Source organism: Sabethes cyaneus, chromosome 3, assembly GCF_943734655.1.
Source record: "Sabethes cyaneus chromosome 3, idSabCyanKW18_F2, whole genome shotgun sequence".
NCBI classification, from domain to species: Eukaryota; Metazoa; Arthropoda; class Insecta; order Diptera; family Culicidae; genus Sabethes; species Sabethes cyaneus.
This window is the reverse complement of record NC_071355.1, coordinates 42,002,759-42,021,989: the sequence shown is the minus strand read 5'-3', so window position 1 is coordinate 42,021,989 and position 19,231 is coordinate 42,002,759. Positions and strand designations below refer to the sequence as shown.

Here is a 19,231-nt window from a genome sequence, read left to right as displayed (position 1 = left end):
CAAACTGCATACTATGCGTCTAGTGCAAAGATGGTCTCCAACCCAAATGTTTCGATATCTATCATAAAACATAACATGTAATATTCTAAGTCGTTCATTTAATCTTTATTAATACTCAAAATCACAAAAAAAAAATCCCAAATTTGATTTAACGGGAAAAAAGTATGAAGCATTTATTTGCATAATAATAAAGGTATTCAAAAACGGTATACCCTTAATGCCCAGCGTTGCGTTTTCGCAACGTAGCGTTGTGGGACACAGGGTCAAAATTAAAAATACATGTCAGCGGTTTTTTCTTAGTTGACCTAAAAGAGAATTTTCCTGAAAGTTTCAACTTTCTATCCCTGCTGGGAGAAGTGTGGGGCTTAATGGGTTAAAGAGCTTTCAACTTTCGCCGCATCGATGAGCTTAGAGTGAAGTAAACAAACAAAACGCAAACGCAGGAGCCAAAAACGCAATATTCACTAAGGCAATATTCAAATAAACGTTTAGGTTTTTAACGAACACATGAGATGTACAGTACAGTGTTTGTCGCACTAACACAATAACGTTAGCCACTTTCGGTTCCGCCTTAATCCGCTTAGGTGATTTGTTGAAAATATTTGACAGCGTCGTCAATACATGTAGCAGAGTTTGGTGTCTGCCAGTCAATGTGAGAGATAGCGGATTCGATTCCGTCATAATCAGCTCGTCGAAAGTCCAGCGTACCATCATTATAGAAGAGATCCTCAACAATAATCGGCGCTGGGAGATTCCACAGAACGTCCAAAGCAGAATTGTCTGCGTCGAGAGTAATCAAAGGCTTAATGGCTTCCGAAACGGTGCAGACGAGTGTTGCGGCTTCGCTAGATAAGTTCAAATCAAGAAGTCGAGCGTTTTTGTTGGTTATGCCATTGTCAATCCATCTATGTCAAACCCGTTGATAAGTGTAGAACTGGCGGGAGATAAAGCCGTTTGGGAATCAACCAGATGTCGCCGAAAGCTACGCGTTATCTCTCGAAACCGCGCTGCCGGAAGGGGTGAGTTGGATGAAGCCCGTCTTGAGGACTGTTGGAATGCCGTGAAAACAGCCATTAACAGCGTAGCGGATAACGTCCTAGACCGTGTGACATCGAATCGCCCGAAACGGATAGTTTGACGAGGAATGCCAGGAGATATACTGACTGAGAAGAACGCAGCGCGGGTACAAATGCTGCGTAGAGACAGAAATAGAAGCGGAGACAACAAACCCGACTCTTCCAGGAGAATAATCGCCATCAGGAGGAGAAGGGGTGCGAAAAACTCGAGCAGCTGTACCGCTTTCACGGCACACCGAAGTTCTATCAGTGACTCAACGAATCTCGCAAAGGCTTTGTGCCGCATGTCAAAATGTGCAGAGATAAAGATGGAGGCATCTTGACTGACGATCGTGCGGTGATAGAAAGGCGGAAGCAGCACTACGATGAACACCTAAATGGCGTGCAGGCGGAAGACCATGATAGCGGAGGATGTGACCGCATTGGTGTAGCAAGCAGCGAAGATGTGCCACCCACATCGATAAAGGAAGTTAAAGAAGCCATCAAGTAGCTGGAGAACAACAAAGCAGCAGGAAAGGATGGCATTGGAGCGGTACTTATTAAAATGGGCCCTGATCTGATTGTCAAGATTTGGCATACGGAAGGACTACCGTAGGTGTTGAAAGACGGGGTTATTTGCCCAATCTACAAGAAAGGCGATAAGCTGGATTGTGAGAACTACCGAGTGTTCACTATCCTGAATGCCGCCTACAAAGTGCTGTCCCAAATCATCTTCCATCGACTATCGCCAATAGCCACAAATGGGAAGTTATCAGGCCGGTTTTATGGAGGGTCGGTCTACAACGGACCAAATTTTCACCCTACGGCAGATCCCCCAAAAGTGCCGCGAATTCCGAGTCCCCCGCATCATCTGTTCATTGATTTCAAAGACGCATATAAGGCTTGTTCGCGACGTATGTCTGTTCTTTCTGAAAATATAACACTTGTTTATATTACAGACGATTCATATTTCATATTTTGATTTCCTCCAAGCACTGTTCACAGTGGTTTAAAATCGTTCGATACTCGCTTGACAACAGCTAGGAAGAAGGGAAGGGGAACAAAAACGGATCTGAGGAACCACCACAAGGATGCGAAGGTAAACCAAATATTGACGGAGGAGACCAGATCTTTCTGTACGTACCATTGCTCGTAAAATAAAAATGTCGCGAACATTCGTGCACACTTTTAAGCAACGACAAGGCATGATGTCTTTCAAAGTGAGGACTGTACCAAACCGTAATGATAAGCAAAATACGACGGCCAAAACACGCGCTCGTAAGCTTTATCGCGAATATTGAACGAAGTTTCCATACGTTATAATGGACGATGAAACGTATGTCCTAGAAGACTTTAAACAGCTTCCTGGTATGTCTTTTTACACTGCCATGAAACGGAATGGCGTTGCAGAGCATTTTAGGACGAAGAAGAAAGCCAAGTTCCCCAAAAAATATTTAGTATAGCAGGCCATGTGCAGCTGTGGTCAAGCAAGCAAAACTTACATCACTACCGGAACGGTTAACAAGGAAATATACCGTGAAGAATGCCTGCAGAAACGATTGTTACCGTTCCTACACAGCTATGAGGTACCACCGCTGTTTTGGCCTGATTTGGCATCCTGTCACTACGCGAAAGATGTTTTGGAATGGTAATGATGCTAATGGAGTCCATATTGTACCAAAGGAGGCAAATCCACCTAATTGTCCAGAGTTACGCCCCATCAAGGGTTATTGGGCTTTAGTGAAGAGAGAGCTGTCCCAGCACAAACAACAAGCAACAACTATAGATAAATTTCGAAAATCTTAGACAATCGCAGCTAAATTGGTTGCCAACAAGTCTGCACTGACCCTCATGGCAAGGGTAAACTCCAAAGTTCGCCAATTTTTCATGCAGACCAAATAAGTAATGTTAAGTGTAAACCTACAAGAGTTATGGAAAATTCTGGACGAAAACGGCTTTCTGGGTAGCCTGACTGGACTGATCACGGCTATGATGGATGGGATCCAGTGCTAGGTTAGAATCTCGGGTGGATTGTCAGACCCATTCGGACCGATTCTCGTAGGACTTTGACAAGGAGATGGTCTTATTTCCTGCTTGCTATTCAACATTGCGCTTGAAGGTGTTATAAGCGAGCGGCGATCGAATTGCGGGGCACGATTTTCAATACATCCAGTCAATTTATCTGCTTTGCTGACGATGTGGATACTATCGGCAGAACATTTGAGGCGGTGGAAGATCAATACACTAAGCCGAAAACGCGAAGCAAAGAAGATTGGATTGAAGATAAATACGTCTAAAATGATCTTATATGCTTGGCTCGCTGGCAACAGAGGACAACAATACCAACCGTGAGATAAAAAGGTGTAGAAGTTGGGCCTACTCTAGACTTCACAAAAACTTGCGGTCAAACAGTCTGATTCCCCGTACAAAGTGCACAATAATACAAAACGCTAATTAGACCGGTTGTCCTCTACGGGTATGCAACGTAGACATTGCTAGAGGAGGACCTGCGAGCACTTGGAGTTTTCGAACGGTGGGTGCTAAAAACTATATTTGACGGCGTGTAAGAGAACGGTGTATGAAGGCGAAGAATGAACCACGAACTCGCACGTGTCTACGGCGAACCCAGTGTTTAGAAAGTGAGTAAAACTGGATGGATTCGCTAGGCAGAAAATGTTGCTAGAATGCTGGACAACTATCTTGCAAAAATGGTTTTCGCATCGAATTCGGTAGGAACTAGATGAAGGAGCACAGCTAGCGAGATGACAAGATCAGGTGGAGCGACATCTGGCGAGCACTGGATGCCTGAGGAACTGCAGATCAGCTGCCATGGACCGAATTAGATGTAGGAATAAAACAGTTTCGGAAAGGTCAGAGAACGATATGTTCGGTTTTCACCAATTTTGTTGAATGCTTCGGTGAACTGTGAAAATTAACATTTTGGTTAGATAGCTGCTTGACTCAAAATAAAATTTGGAGGCTTTTTCCTCACATGACGTTGCTAGTGAACTCTTTATCAATCGCGCTGACGAGATATTTCTCAAATGATCGGTAAAGTGAAAAGGCTATGTGTTAAAATCCGGCACCAATTTTTTCGTAACTTCGTTCCGCAATCTTCTTTTATGATTTCCTATACCCTCAGAAATCGGAGATCTCATACGCTCCTACACCATTTATTCATGGAACGCATTGGATTCATAAGAATTTGCGTTTTAAAAGCAGAAACAGCTTTTGGATGCCGAATTGTTTTCGGATAAACTGTGGGACACCTTTATGTTCTCTTCTGTTCTGTTAACACAAAATATTGTATTGAATTATTGTTCATGACAAAGCAGATTTCAAACATTAATGACAAACAGAATTAATCTTATCTGGACCCCAAGAGCGCCATACGATAGGGATGGTGTATATTGTACAACTCGCAGAAGATAATCGTTTTACGATTTCAACGAGCGCTACGAGTGCAGTAAAACATCCAGACAGGGATATTTCAAAGAGATAATCCAATCTATTATTAGTAAAACACAATATTGGGACTGAGCGATTGATGAACCAGTCGAGAAACCTATAAAACTGTGTTCATCGACATTGCCAGATTTAGTGCGCTGTTTTGCGTGACCGTGCTAAAATGAAGTTTATAATTTTCATAAGCTGCCTGGCGGCAGTAGCTCTAGCTTTAGAAGGGGATACTCCTAAATGTACGGCGTCGGTAACAACGGCAAGTGGAACGCAGGCCCGTGCTGGACCGTACTGCTCCGGAGATCTAATCTTTGAGGATAATTTCGAGTTTCTGGATTTTGAGAAGTGGGAACATGAGAACACCTTAGCCGGTGGCGGTGTAAGCAATCATACTGCACAGTGGAATATCTAATTGTAGTTAATTGAACGTCATATTTTTAACTTTGTCTACAGAATTGGGAGTTCCAGTGGTATACGAATCATCGTTCCAACTCGTATTGTGAAAATGGTATCTTTTACATACGCCCAACTCTGCTTGCTGCTGATACTGGTGATGCTTTTCTTACTAGCGGTACGCTAAATATCCACGGTGGCCAGCCAGCTGATCAGTGCACTGGACCATTCTTTTGGGGATGTGAACGTGCGGGAAACCCAGACAATATAGTTAATCCCATTAAAAGTGCGCGAGTTCGATCATCCGAGTCGTTTAGTTTCAAATACGGCCGACTAGAAGTGAGTGCAAGAATGCCTACTGGCGATTGGCTGTGGCCTGCTATATGGCTCTTACCAAAACGTCAAGTTTATGGAACTTGACCAGCTTCTGGTGAGATCGATCTTGTCGAATCACGTGGAAATCTGGACTATCGAGATGCCGGCGGTGTTCATATCGGCGTCGAACAGGTAGGATCAACTTTACATTTTGGTCCTAACCCTGATATGAACGGATTCGACACAACCGTTAGTCACTTAAACAGTGCTGCCGGTCAGGGTTTCAATGTTGGATTCCACCGGTACCAGCTGGAATGGACTCCGGATCACATCACGTTCAGTGTGGATGATCAAGTGCTTCGCCGAATCGATGCCGGAACTGGATTTTGGGCCAGAGGCGGATTTGTTACTCAGTCCCCTGCTTCGGAAAATCCTTGGATGCACGCAAGCGTCATGGCACCATTTGATCAGGAGTTTTACCTGATCATGAACCTGGCCGTAGGTGGCACTAATCACTTTTTCCCGGATGTGCCGCCGGCAACCAATGGGCCTCGAGGCAAACCATGGTCGAATACTTCCCCCACGGCAGCACGTGACTTCTGGAACGGCAGAGGCTATTGGGTACCGACGTGGCAGATGGATGTGAACAGAGGCAAGTCCTCATCGCTGCAAGTAGATTACGTTAGAATTTGGGCGCTATAAATTGAAGCGCTGGTCGTGTGAAATGATAACAACAGCAGTGGTGTAAGATGTAAGAGACGATGTTACGATTTCTTTCAAAATTTAATTTCTGTAACAAGCTGATAAGGTGATAAGGTAAATAAAACGTTTCTCACTTTTGGTGTCAAAAGTTGAATCAATATATATATAGAACATCAGTGCTTCATCGAGATTTTTGTGACAAAGAGGTTGCTGGTTCATGGCTTATAACCAACATCCCATCTAGCCCACAACAATACTTGTCTTGAATGAGAATTTGGAAGAAGACCGTCCAATAACACCATGGGCGTAGCGACGGGGGGGGGGGGGGGGGGGGGGTTTGGGTGGTTCAAAGGTACACGGGTACCAGTGAGCGACACGCCCTGGCAGGTGTTGTAGGTTCAAATCCGGTTATAATTTCTGATTACAGCTTGGTTCGACTCATGCACCTTCCAGCATTGGACAAAAGATAGGAGTCACAACGACAACTTGTTAATCATAGCTACCTATTACCCCCCCCCCCTCCTTTCCACCCTTCCCCTTCATTCCCGGAAAAAAAGTCCTTCATTACTTTCCCTTACCGTCCCTTCATCAATTGTAGAACCATCGTTTCAAAAAAATATTAATATATGACTGACCGCATTTCAAGGTCATGACTAATGTCACGAGTTTGGTCAACTATTTTAAGCTCCATTCAACTCCAGCTTGGATTACTCGTCGCCCATTTCCCAGGCGTCTCTAAAGTCGTAGTTTTTTTACTATAAAGTGTCGCATTAGACGTGGACTAAACATCTCGAACGTTGAGTCCTCCTGTGACGACGCCGGTAGGGATGTTGTATTGAAACGTTTTGATTACAGTGTCCGGATCACTGTAGTTTACCGACTTTCGACAAATGTACATTGGCAGCTACGCTACTCTTAGCTTTCAGCTTGTACTCCGCTAAATATTGTTCGCAAAGGTGCGTAAGTCCTCCGTGAGCACAGTCTATCGATCTAATTGGGGGTTTGTACATTGTCAGGTTCACTGGTTAATCGCAGCGTTTTGCGAAGGATAAAGTATCCGGACGAACCAAAAAGATTCACGCAGAGTCTCTAGGATTCCTAGCGTTGGGATCGTGTGACGGAATTCTTCAGAGGATTTGTACTAAATGTCTCGTTTATAGAACCGGAATTCTTATATGAGAATCCAAGAGTTGAATCCACGGGATACTTAGGAATCGCGTGCTATATGAAATAAGAATCCTCTGGATTCTAAAAGCATGAGCCCTGCAGTATTAGTAAGGGCAGGCTCGATGTTCTGCTTGAATATGCTGCTAGATCTCCTTATTTGTGTTGTCGTCTGCGGCTGCCAGCGATCCCACATATACGAACTCAACTTCTGGTTTGTCGCCGTCAACGATTACCGTCCGCGAAAAATGCACGTTAGTCTCATTTGAGCCTCTGTCATTCATGTATTTTGCCTTCGACACGTTTATTTTAAGCCCAATCCTAGTAGCCTCCGCTTTCAATCTAGTGCAGATGGCCTTTGTCGTGGCAAATTTTCTGGCTTTAATATCAAAGCCACCTGCGTAGCAAAGAAGTTTGCTATCTTTACTGAAAATCAAAACTCTTGTTTCGATATCTGCTCGTCGGATCACCTTAAGAGTTATGTTGTAAATTATGCAGGATATGCTACCAGTAGCACCCTCGTCGCGTCTCGAAAAGACTCTGGACTCTAACAACCTCTTACAGCCAAGATTCAAACATACAACGTACCTCAATGCCAACTGGGAGGCCAAAATTTTAACATTTGTCTTCTATTATTTCAATTTGATTTTAAGTCAGATAAAGAACACTCCATTTCAACCAAAATACCCAAGAAATTTTTCTGGCCACGCCCGTGAATAACACTAATTAAGTGGAAAAGCGGAGTTTGTTCGATCTTCACAACAGTATTCGGAACTGATGAGGTGTACTTCACCGATTTAGAAGAAATTTTGGATTGACCATTATGACAGTGGGGGGGGGGGGCTAGTACTGTGATCCTATTGACTCTTACAGCCTCTTTCAGTCTAAATTCAACTGGCTTGTTAGGTCAGTGTCTCCATTTTGAATGTAGAGGAAGGTTGCCGTTCCACGGGGTTAAAAGACTCAGGCGTTCAAAAATGTCTTATTCTTGCCTTGGCTCCAGGATTTCAGGAGAACTATTCAAACATTTAAAATTAGGATTAAACCAACTGATGCTGGTAAGATGGAACTTAGGTATGTTGTGAATAATTTAAAACTGCTGTACAATCTATAAAACTTCTCTTTTAGGATATCTCAAGGTTACTAATATTTTGGCCAGAATGATGGCCAACAACGTTACATATCCATGAGTCTACTACATGGCGCATAATAATGACCTAGGCGCTCGTAATGGTAAAAGATTGTAAAACAGTTCGCAACCAATTGGAAAAAGTCAGGTGCAGTGGACACCTGAGCTTGGGCTGCTGCAGCTGCAGCTGAATTCGTATTCGCCGGACGCCATTGCCGATCGTTGCTCGAAAAGCGTACATTTTAAAAGGAAAAAATGTAGATAATCTTCTAAAAATGTTGGACAATATAATTTGTTAATAGGATAACGGCAATTAAAAAATTAAGAGTAAATATTTTAAAAAGTATTTGAACCTCGAAAATTAGAAAAAGTTACAGAAAGTGCCCAGTTACAGATGAGAATGATTAATAAGATATTTGATTTGTGTGAATAATTTCCTAACCAAACAAAAAATGTTAGCAAAAAGTACTGCATTTTACAAGTACACACATTCTATTATTTAATAACAACTAACAGATGGCAAACTAAATCAGGTTGAAAAAACTTGCAAAAAAAAGCAAACTGCATGTTGATAAAGTACATATTCTAAACACATCAACAAAAGTAGCAAAAAAGGTAGTCGAAAAACTTCATACATCGAGAATGCTTCGCAGAATCCAACATTGGACACATTGGAATCATGTTATATGCGTATGAAAAGGGCATTTTCTTCTACGTGGCACAACACCGGTTGTGGCTTCGAAGATATTACCCTCTAAATACATAGTAAAGAACCGTGTAGCTCTCCTTCATTGTGTTGTAATTGTTTGCTGAGCATTTCCACCTTTCCGCTTTCCACCACATCAAATGTGCAGGGATCGGAATTAAAAGTCGCTGGTAATGAATATTCGTTCTATATCATTCCAGTTTTTGTGGCTCTCCCTCACAGCAAAACCTGCGCGAGAGGAGAGCTGATGATGACGACCGACGACGATGATTGGTAAACCGTACTGGTGGTTCAAGCCATTTGATTTTGTATGAAAGCAGACTACCCGATGTCCACCGTAAACGAAATAATATTTATATTCGTTACTGGAGTAGTTAGTTCTATCGATACATAAGTTCACAAACTTTAATATAATCATCCAGGTAACTTTATACACTAAACAAACAGGTAGAACCAGATTGAATGCTATTTCCGATGAGAATGCTAAAAATAAACTTCATATTAGAATCGTCGTTATCGACTGTCACTCTACATTACCTACCTATCACTAAGAGAGAATGCATGTTTTAAACATCGATAGAATCAAAGCGAAGCTTTAGCATTATAAAAGCAACTCGTCCATCAGCCGGCCGTGGGTAGTCTGCTTTCACACCTGGTCAAATGGTTCAACCCTCCAGTACGGGATCAGCACCAAAAGAAAACACACCACCAGTGAAAGGTTGTGCTTTTTCTCAAGAAGTAGTGCCAAATCCTCCAAAAAACCATAACTGGTATGACTGTTTCGTTAGTCGTTACCAGCCTTTTCAATGCCAGGCTTTTATCCTTCTTTCGGTGGGTCCCCCACGTCTTCGATCACCGAATACACTTAAAAGCCAGTGAGGTGAAGGGATCGCTCGATGCAAAATAGTTATAAACACCTGAGCTGCAGTTATCACTCCATTTCAAATAATGCTGCGAGTACGGAAAACCGACTCGTGGGGAGGGTAATAAACGCTCAGGATGTTTAAGAATCACTTTCAGCAAAAATGGCTTGAAAACAAAACAGTACCGGTGTGTTGTGAGATCAAATTCGACTACCTTTTTTGTTTTTTACTTGCTGCATCTACGGAAAACTAGTATTTTTCGAACTCTAAATGATTTACAAGTGAGACACTCCACTTTTCCAATAATTTATGTAAATATTTTTGAAACTTTATTTTCCTTTTACAAATCCACAGCAAGCAATTTCTATTTTTCTATAGTTATGCCGACCTAAAAAAACAAACAAGACTGTTGTACTGCTCTTATGTTTTCAGGCGTCAAACTGATAACATTCACTGTCCGTTCACCGGCATCAAAAAAGGTAGTCGATTGGTTTTCCATACAGATTCTATTTGTATTTACCACCGGTATTTTTTGTTTTGTTATTATGCATTCTGGAAGGTAAACACTTTGTCATTACTAGATGTTTGCACGCATTATCCAGCCCTACCCCCCGAGGGAGATTTTGATGCATGGATAAGTTGGTCCAAACTTCTATCCAGATGCTGCGTCCATTAATTACTGCTCTTCCGGGATTTCCGAGTTTGGCTGGGATAACACTTTACTACCACTGGGGCGGCGGCACTGAACTATGCTGTGTGTGTGTGATTGATGGTGTGGTGTGTGTGATCGGAGAAGCTGGTAATGACAGTGAATGAAGTATGTCATACCAGTGATGGGTGTGTGAAAAAGAGCAAAGTAATGTTTGTCCCTTCTTCGTTACGTTTTTGTCGCGCTCACAGGAATAGTCACGGTGGTTTTAGTCACAGTGCTATATTAAGAGCATGTATATTCGTACTGGGGAATGAAACCATTCGATCTTGTATGAAAGCAGACTACCCGGTTTGTTTCGCGTAAAATTTGTGTTTTTATAATGTGAGTTGAAAGAACTAGTTCTATCGATGGATATTAAAAAGATCATTTTTGTAATTTTATGGAATCAATTTTGATTCATGCGACAGAATGACAATACCGTCTCAGCAAAGCAAAATTTGAAAAAGTTAAATACATTTGCAGAACTAGTTATTATCTACAACTTTGTTGAATGATGCTAGGTTGTATGTTTTGTATTTGTAATGCTATACGGCTGCTACCTCGTTAGTAACCAAATGAACGTTTACTTAGCAGCATTGTAGCACCGAAAATATAAAAGATATAGCAAACCTGCTTTCAGCAATATTGTAGATAATAACTAATTCTACAAATGCCCCATACATAATTATTTCAAATTTTGCTAGGTTGAAACGGTACTGCCAAATGGATCGAAATTAAGTCAAAGAAGTCGAAGCATCCCTTCCTCTAATTATTTTTATAACTTCGACTGCAATAGTTGGAGCAAGAGGCACAATTTGTGTCTAAAAATAACTTGAGCTGCCAGTGTTGATGGAGTTTGGAATACGTCGAACGCTAAACCATCAGCCCAGAATTACCCCGCAAAATCAGTCAAATTTTCGACTTTGAAATGCTATTGCATCAATGCACAGAGCTCAAATACTTGATGTGATATTTCTTGTCAAACTATATCTATTTTTCTTCAAAATAGTGTTACTAAATTATGGAAATAGTGATTTGTTTTTATTTTATAGCGAGAAGCATTTGTCAGGGTATGAAATGGGGAAGGCAACTTTAGGAAGGAGCGCCCAACAAAGCTCTAGCATTGGCGGAAGTAGGGGGGGCTAAGGCCCCCAAGGAGATATTTAGCCCCACCCCCCTAGAAAAATAGAGCTGGCCGACCAAATAAAATGGTGTATAAAATGCCGGGGCTATAGCCCCGCTAGAAATCAACGCTAGTTCCGCCAATGAGCTCTAGCCATCCCAAGCCCCTACCGTGGCCATTCCTGGAAATACTCCAATTTGTATAATTGACTAGCCAAGCTAGTTGTCAGTTCCTGGTCTTAAAACTGTAGCACAGACAAACAGACGAGACATTCGCGATAATTCCATCTTCCAATCAAAAACCACTCATTTTTCAAAAAAGGATGTTTCGCAACATGGCCACACTGCGGCGCGCGAGTGTTGCTTTGAGTTTTCAGTATAATACCATTCAAATGTACCAAACCCTACAGCATAAAACCCTGCAAATGCAAGCTACTCCGCAACATGCATGATAGAGGGTGCTAGTGTGCAAGCAAAATGTGCAGGACGATGGTTTTTAAAGGATTTTCTTCTAAGTGTCATGTCAGTTCGTCTGTGACTGTAGTTTTAAGCAACCATAGAACCACGCGACCTTATTTTCAAGCATCTTTTTTCGATAGTTGGTGCCTTTAATCTATTTTCAGAGAGCGAATTAAAGCGCTATATCCTTGGCCAAATGCAGTTTGACTTCTGGTCATAGTTCCATTAGTTCATCCCCGAGGGTCTGTGGTATCACTTAACTTTTATTAGCAAAGATACTCACAACGATTTATTGTAAATAAACATATTATATAGGAAGCGTTTTGTACGGGATGTCCATGCTTTCTTCCTTCGCATTGATTTCAAGGAGTTTAGTGGAATAGGGTATTATTTCTGGTTCAACCTGACTCCTTGGAATTCTTTCTGCGGTACATGCTGCGCAGTTGGCCTCGCCGTTGACCAGCAAAATGATTGATTTAAGTAATCGTCATTTTTATGGACGCCTTCAAGAATTGGCAAACTATGAAAGTTTCTGCATCCTGACTTCCTCTGAAACATCAAACTTGTGTTGGGCAGTGAAGTACAGTAGCTTCGGAAGCTACCGGGAGTCCGCCTTGTCGTAAGTGTCATCATTCATGATGATAGAGTCGAGGATTTTCCTGATGCTCGCGCAAAATAAATTCGTGACGTTGCTTTTCAGCAAATTTTCGCGAGAAAATACCCAATGGGTAATTTTCTGTAGTGTTTCTTCCGTGGTGCAATTTGATGTGGGTCACCCTTTAATCGGCTCCCATTATTGCTCGGTTCGATCAGCGGATCCTCCAGTTCGGATAAAGAAGAACGGTATAGGGTATTGTCGTTATCGTCGGGCCACTGTTATGGTCGGGCCATCACGATTTTACAGTTTTAGTAACTCATGATATCTATGATACAACCATTGTAAAACTTCTTACTGTGATAGCTAACTTTTCACAATATTGTGAGCTTCAATCGTGTATTCAAAACACCCGTACTGAATTCAGTGACTAAATCCTACAAAAAAAAGTTTTCCAGGCGCAATGAACTTTACTTCAAGAAATGATTCATGATTCATTGTTTGGGAAGGCTAAGGTGAAATACTAGAAAAGCGCTATTTGTAAAGGTCGGGCCACTTGAGTAGTCATGATTGGGCCACCACCATTTTAAGCGCAGAAGCGCAATAATCGCTAGAGAATGTCAGTCACATAAAATGTGATGAAATAAATCAAAATTAATACGATAAAAACCTAGTTTTTTGTTGTTTTTTTCATTGGAGTTGTACACTTTGGAAAAGGCGATTGTAGCAATATGGATTTTACAAGATCGCCAAAATTTCGCAAAAATGCAATTAGAAATAGGGTATTTGTACCTATATGAGTCGTTGTTCTCGGAATTCATTCTTTTCATGTCTCTATAGAGAATTTCAATACGTATGTCTTAGATTTTCTGCGGTGGCCCAACCTGCACAACATGGCCCGACTATGACAACATTTTTTGTCTTCACGTAAATGCCTATAACTTTTTTATTTTTCAAGCCATCAGTTCGAAACTTTCTGGAAATATACCTTATTCTTAGACCTTTGCAACGATGTATTTAGATTTCCAAAATTCCTTTTGAACCGAAAGTTATGGGCGAATTCCAAAACGTGGCCCAACCACGACGACACTCGCCTACATGCTTAATAATCGTTGCTTCAATGGTCCTCCCTTGTCTCACGTCTTGTCCCACTCTGTTTGAATACTACAAACCCTTTCGTTTTATCACTTACTTCTTGTTTCGTAATAACAGTTTTAACGTTGGCTGGAAATTATATAATTAACTATTTAATTGATAATTTTCATCTTGGTAGTATCCCAGCTAATCATACATAGCTCTGAAGAAAATCCTATAAAAATATCGTCATGCACATTTTGGGTATACATTGACGTCATCTATGATCGACATTCTCAAACATGAACTTATTTCCGAAGAAAAACCAAAATAGCTAAAGGCCCAAACAGAATGCTGTGTCAACGCATCCGTCAGTGTCAATCTGACAGTGAACCCATGGGAAAATTGTCAAAATAACGCTGACGGACGCGTTGACGCAGCATTCTGTTTGGCCCTTAAGTCCGAGTTCTGGTAGAACCGATAACGGATATTCCGGAATGTCCAGATCGACTCAAAATACATCCAAATGTCCACCCAGGAGCTAGCGCAGAAAAACTGTAATTTGTTACCTCATTTGTCATACTTTCAAAGAAAACTCAAAATGGCCGATTTTGAGTTCCGGTAGAACCGATAATGGATGTTCTGGAGTGAGGGCCATGAGTACATTCATTTTTTATGTCGTCCAGGACGTAAAGCTTAAGTCACATGCGACACGATTTTGGCAAGTAGAATTTTTTTACCCTCGTAAAAATTGCCAGATTATTTGTGTCGGACTAAAATTTTTCTTTTCAGAATTGAACCAATTTTCCGTTCCGTGTATAAAGCATTGCGCATCAAAGACAAAAATTGGCAACACGTTCCGTTCAGCAAACAAAAACAAACCTAACAAACTTAACAAAGCAACAAACACAAAACTGAGTCTTGGGGTAATCAAAGCTGTCAAAATATAAATCTGCTTTTTGGTACTTTTAGACTACATCGTTTCTTTGGCAGACGGCTTTCTTCGTGTGTTTTCGTTAGTAGTTGGTTACGGTCAGTTTTAAACTGTTTTAAAAGAATCAGATTTTGCTGCGCTTTTCGAAAAAGTAATATTCTTAAATATGGCACTCCGTCTGTTTCGCTTGAGTCAAGATGTAGTCACACCGATTATTAAACGGGTGAGTCTGGTTGACCTTTTTTTAAGGTTGATATTATTGGTGGAAGTTACATAATGTTTTCCTACTGCTTCTATTCTTTTCTTACTCTATTTGCGGCAAAATTTAACCTTTATTAATACTTTTTTCCTGTGTTCCCTAGGGTTGCACTGCATCGGCTTTTGAACTGCAGCACAAGAGTCCGATTCAGAAGAGGATAGAGAAGATTCCGGTGGCGCAGTATGGCGGACGGCACACGGTAACGATGTTGCCGGGTGGTGGCATTGGCCCGGAACTGATGAACTACGTAAAGGAGGTGTTTCGCTTTGCCGGCGTTCCCGTGGACTTTGAGGTGGTGGACATCGATCCGTCCAGCGAGGGAAACGAAGATTTGGAGTACGCCATTACGTCCATTAAGCGAAACGGTGTTGCGATCAAGGGAAACATTGAAACGAAGTCGGAAATGACGGGAATCGTCTCGCGTAATGTAGCTCTACGCAATGAGCTCGATTTGTTTGTAAACGTGCTGCACTGCAAGTCGTTCAATGCCATCCCGGCGCATCACCAGAATGTTGACGTCGTAATAATCCGTCAGAACACCGAGGGTGAATATGCGATGCTGGAACATGAGAGTGTCCAGGGCGTGGTGGAAAGTATGAAGATTATCACGGCCGAGAACGCCGCTCGGGTGGCACGGTTTGCGTTTGAATTCGCTCGTACGAATAACCGCAAGAAGGTAACCACCATCCATAAGGCCAACATCATGAAGCTGGCGGATGGCATGTTTCTGAAAATGGCCCGTGAGGTGGCTAAAGATTATCCGGATATTCAGCATAACGATATGATTATTGATAACTGCTGCATGCAGCTGGTGTCTAACCCGCACCAGTTCGATGTGATGAATACGACCAACCTGTACGGAAGCATCACTTCCAACGTGCTGTGCGGACTGGTCGGCGGGGCTGGTTTGTTCTCCGGCAGGAACTATGGTGACCATGTAAGATATCCTCTGTTTTTTAAATTTTTATGGTACCTAATGCAGGCATTGTGTTTTGCAGTATGCCGTTTTCGAGCCAGGTACCCGTAATACCGGAACCGCCATTGCCGGTAAGAATGTTGCCAATCCGGTGGCTATGTTGAATGCGGCTGTCGATATGCTGTACCATTTGGGCCATCGTTTCCATGCTGACAGTATTTCCGATGCGATCCACAAGACAATCGATGCCGACGGAATTCACACGCCTGGTAAGTGATTTGCTTAAAAAAAAATAGAAGGACCTTCACGCGCCAAACTAAACAAAACGCTGACTAATGTTTTGATTTTGTAAGCAAAATACAAGTTTTATAGGTTTTAAACAATCGCAGCAATCGTTTTGTTACATTTTGAATTTCTGCGTTTCCATGTAAACCTATTTTAACTTGTTCGTGAAGGAAATTCAGTCAAATCAATAAATCCGTCAAATGTTTAAAGATTAACATGCTTTTATGGATTATTTTCTAGATTTGGGTGGACAAAACACAAGCACCGAAATTGTTCAGAACGTCTTGCAACACCTGGCCGAGAAAAGAACGTACTGGTAAGTAGACTCCGATACGTATAGAAATGGATGCCATAGGATTAGTTTTTAGAGTGGACATTTTTAGCGGTCAGGTTTGCTAGCACCAAATCTTTTTCATTTTGCAGTGGGACATTTGGTATATAGGTTCTGTCAAGCAATTGTGCGTTATTTCTGCGGAAAATTGCAAACATCTGGAATAAAAATTATGAAAATAGTGTAGATTGCTTGATAGACAAACCCATTGGTGATTGGTAATTGTGATAGTAATTGTAGTCTTTAGAATTGTGCGTTTAAAAACAGGAATGTCAGGAACTTCAACTTTGGAACTTCAACTTTGGAATTGCTTTAGGCACAAAATTCACATTAAATCCTGAAGTTCTGACATGACTGATAGTTTTGTCTGCTCGAATAGATCTGTTGTTTTTTAGCGTGAGTGTGCTCTTGGTAGTTTCGTCCATAGGAAACACATCAAAATCATCAAACTATATCCCAGTAGGATGAGTAATTATAGTGCTAAACATGTGGTGTTTTTCTCTTTTTCGGTTTTCTTTTTTTCCTGTGTATTTTCTCTAATCCCATTACATGCTAACACAATACAGGCATCATGGAATGATCAACGATATTTGAACCAAGGAATAGAAATAGGATTAATATATATGTGTGTTTGTGTTTGACTTTATTAGTAAGTCGAGGCCAAGGCATAATTTAGGATGTAACGCTCAATAATTCCCGAAAACTATGGTTTAGACTATTTGAATTTTTGGTTTGATTTGAGAAGGCTCCTTGCAGTATTTGCTTCGGTCTATAAGTCAATCCCATCGCATGTAACAAATTTGTAACCAATTAGTTGGAAAATTACAGTAATCATAATTTGGAAAAGAATGAATCAAGTGGAACCAGAATTAATACATAATTCCATGTATTCCCTTAAAATCAAGGGGAAGGAAGAAAGCGTGGACGTCCCGTACCAAACGCTTCCCATATAGATAATCATTTATTTACAGTCGTTGGGACTTCGGACTCTCGTGGATGAACAAATGGCATTTAGACTAGGATTCAGGTTGCAATTGGCCAATGATATAGCACCTTATTTCGCTTTCTGAAAATAGATTGAAGACATCAACTACCAAAATTATTAGTTTAAATGATATAACACTTGAAAATAAAGTCGCGTGGTTCAATGGTTCTCCAAAACTACAGTTGTAAGGTTACGAACTGAAAACCACACGACCCTGCATTTTCTACGACCAACCAACGACCCGATGGAGGAGCCGATAATTTCAGGGATTTACGAATTTAATTGCCGGTACTGTGTTAAGGTGAATTTAAATCAACCAGTCAAGCAGTGGAGTGGAGTGTCCCATCTATAAAAAGGGCGATTGGCTGTCACCGATAACACAAGGTTTCGAAAGGAATTACCAGGCGGGCTTCATGGGGAATCGCGCAATTTCGGAACAAATTCTTATCATCCGACAGATCTTGCAGAAATGTCAGGAGTTGCCCACGCATCACATTTTTATTGATTTTAAAGCAACATACGATAGAGTCGATCGAGACCATGGTTTTTCGGATAAACTGACGCGACTGATTAGAGCTACATTGGATCAAGTGATGTGTTTCGTGTGCATTTCGGGAACACTCGAGTCCCTTCGGGACACGGCGAGGCTTCAGACAAGGGTACGGTTTATCCAGCGTGTTGTTCAACATTGCTCTTGCTGGGGAGATCCGACGGGCAGACTTTGAACCGAGAGGTACGATTTTCAGCCAGAGTAGCCAACTCCTAGGCTTTGCAGATGAATTTGATATCGTAGCCAGGAACTTTGCGACGGTAGAGGCAATCTACGCCAGAATGTAAGCGGAATTTAGTAGGATTGGACTAAAAATAAGTGCATCGAAGACCAAATACATGAAAGGAAGAGGTTCAAAGTAAACAAACGCGTGCCTCTCACGGACGGTAACCGTTGACGGTGACGAACTAAAAGTGGTAGTTCGTTTATTTAGGATTGCCAGTGATCGCGAACAACAACACTAGTAAGGAGATCCATCGGCGCATTCAAACGGGAAATCAGGCCTACTGTGCCCTTCGCAAAACGCTACGATCAAGAAGCATACGCTGACAATGTACCAAACCCTTATAAGACCGGCAGTTCTTTATAGACTTGAATCCGTGGCGTTGCTCACGGAGGACATACGTGCCCTTGTCGTGTTCGAGAGGAAGGTGCTGTGAACGATGTTTGCCGGAATTCAAACTGAAAGCGGAGTGGTATGAATCACGAGCTACCGACAGCGCTTGGAGAGATACTAATGGTGGGCCGGACACGTCATAAGGATGCCAGACGTTAGTGCGATGAAAACATCCCTTGAACAACCTCACCGGCACCACGAACAGGGGGTTCAACGTGTAAGATGGCTCGACTAGGTCGAAAGTGATTTGCGACGCTTGAGAAGACTGGGAAACTGGTGACCCAAGACCCCAAGATCGTGGTGGCCCAGGTGATCCGTGGTGAAGTGGCCCAAGATCAAGTTGAACGGAGATGACTGCTTGCAACAGCACGAGCCACGCCGGCTCTATGCTGCTGACGACGTCAATGGGTGAAGTTAAGTGATGGGTTTATTTGCTCTATCTACAAGCGGCGACAAGCTGGATGATGATTACTAATCCTGAATGCTGCCCACAAAGTGCTTCTCAAATAATTTTCCATCGACATTAACTTTAACATTAACGTATTGCTCACAACGTATCAAACATCGTTCGCTCGACTCGAATGGCGAAAAAGCACACGGTGACATGATGAGTAAATAGCACCGGAGG

At 41.9% G+C, this 19,231-nt stretch overlaps 1 protein-coding gene and 1 pseudogene across 1 annotated transcript; both read left to right on the top strand.

The window, feature by feature from the left end:
* Positions 1-4,683: 4,683 nt before the first annotated feature.
* On the top strand, positions 4,684-5,924 carry LOC128744610 (beta-1,3-glucan-binding protein-like; annotated as a pseudogene).
* An 8,760-nt stretch (positions 5,925-14,684) lies between these two features.
* LOC128744528 (isocitrate dehydrogenase [NAD] subunit gamma, mitochondrial) lies at positions 14,685-16,441 on the top strand. The gene is made up of 4 exons (XM_053841599.1): positions 14,685-14,884; positions 15,024-15,857; positions 15,919-16,105; positions 16,362-16,441. Exons 1-4 carry the CDS (start codon positions 14,828-14,830, stop codon positions 16,439-16,441), a joined length of 1,158 nt encoding a protein of 385 aa, XP_053697574.1. The 5' UTR covers positions 14,685-14,827.
* The last annotated feature ends 2,790 nt before the right edge of the window (positions 16,442-19,231 follow it).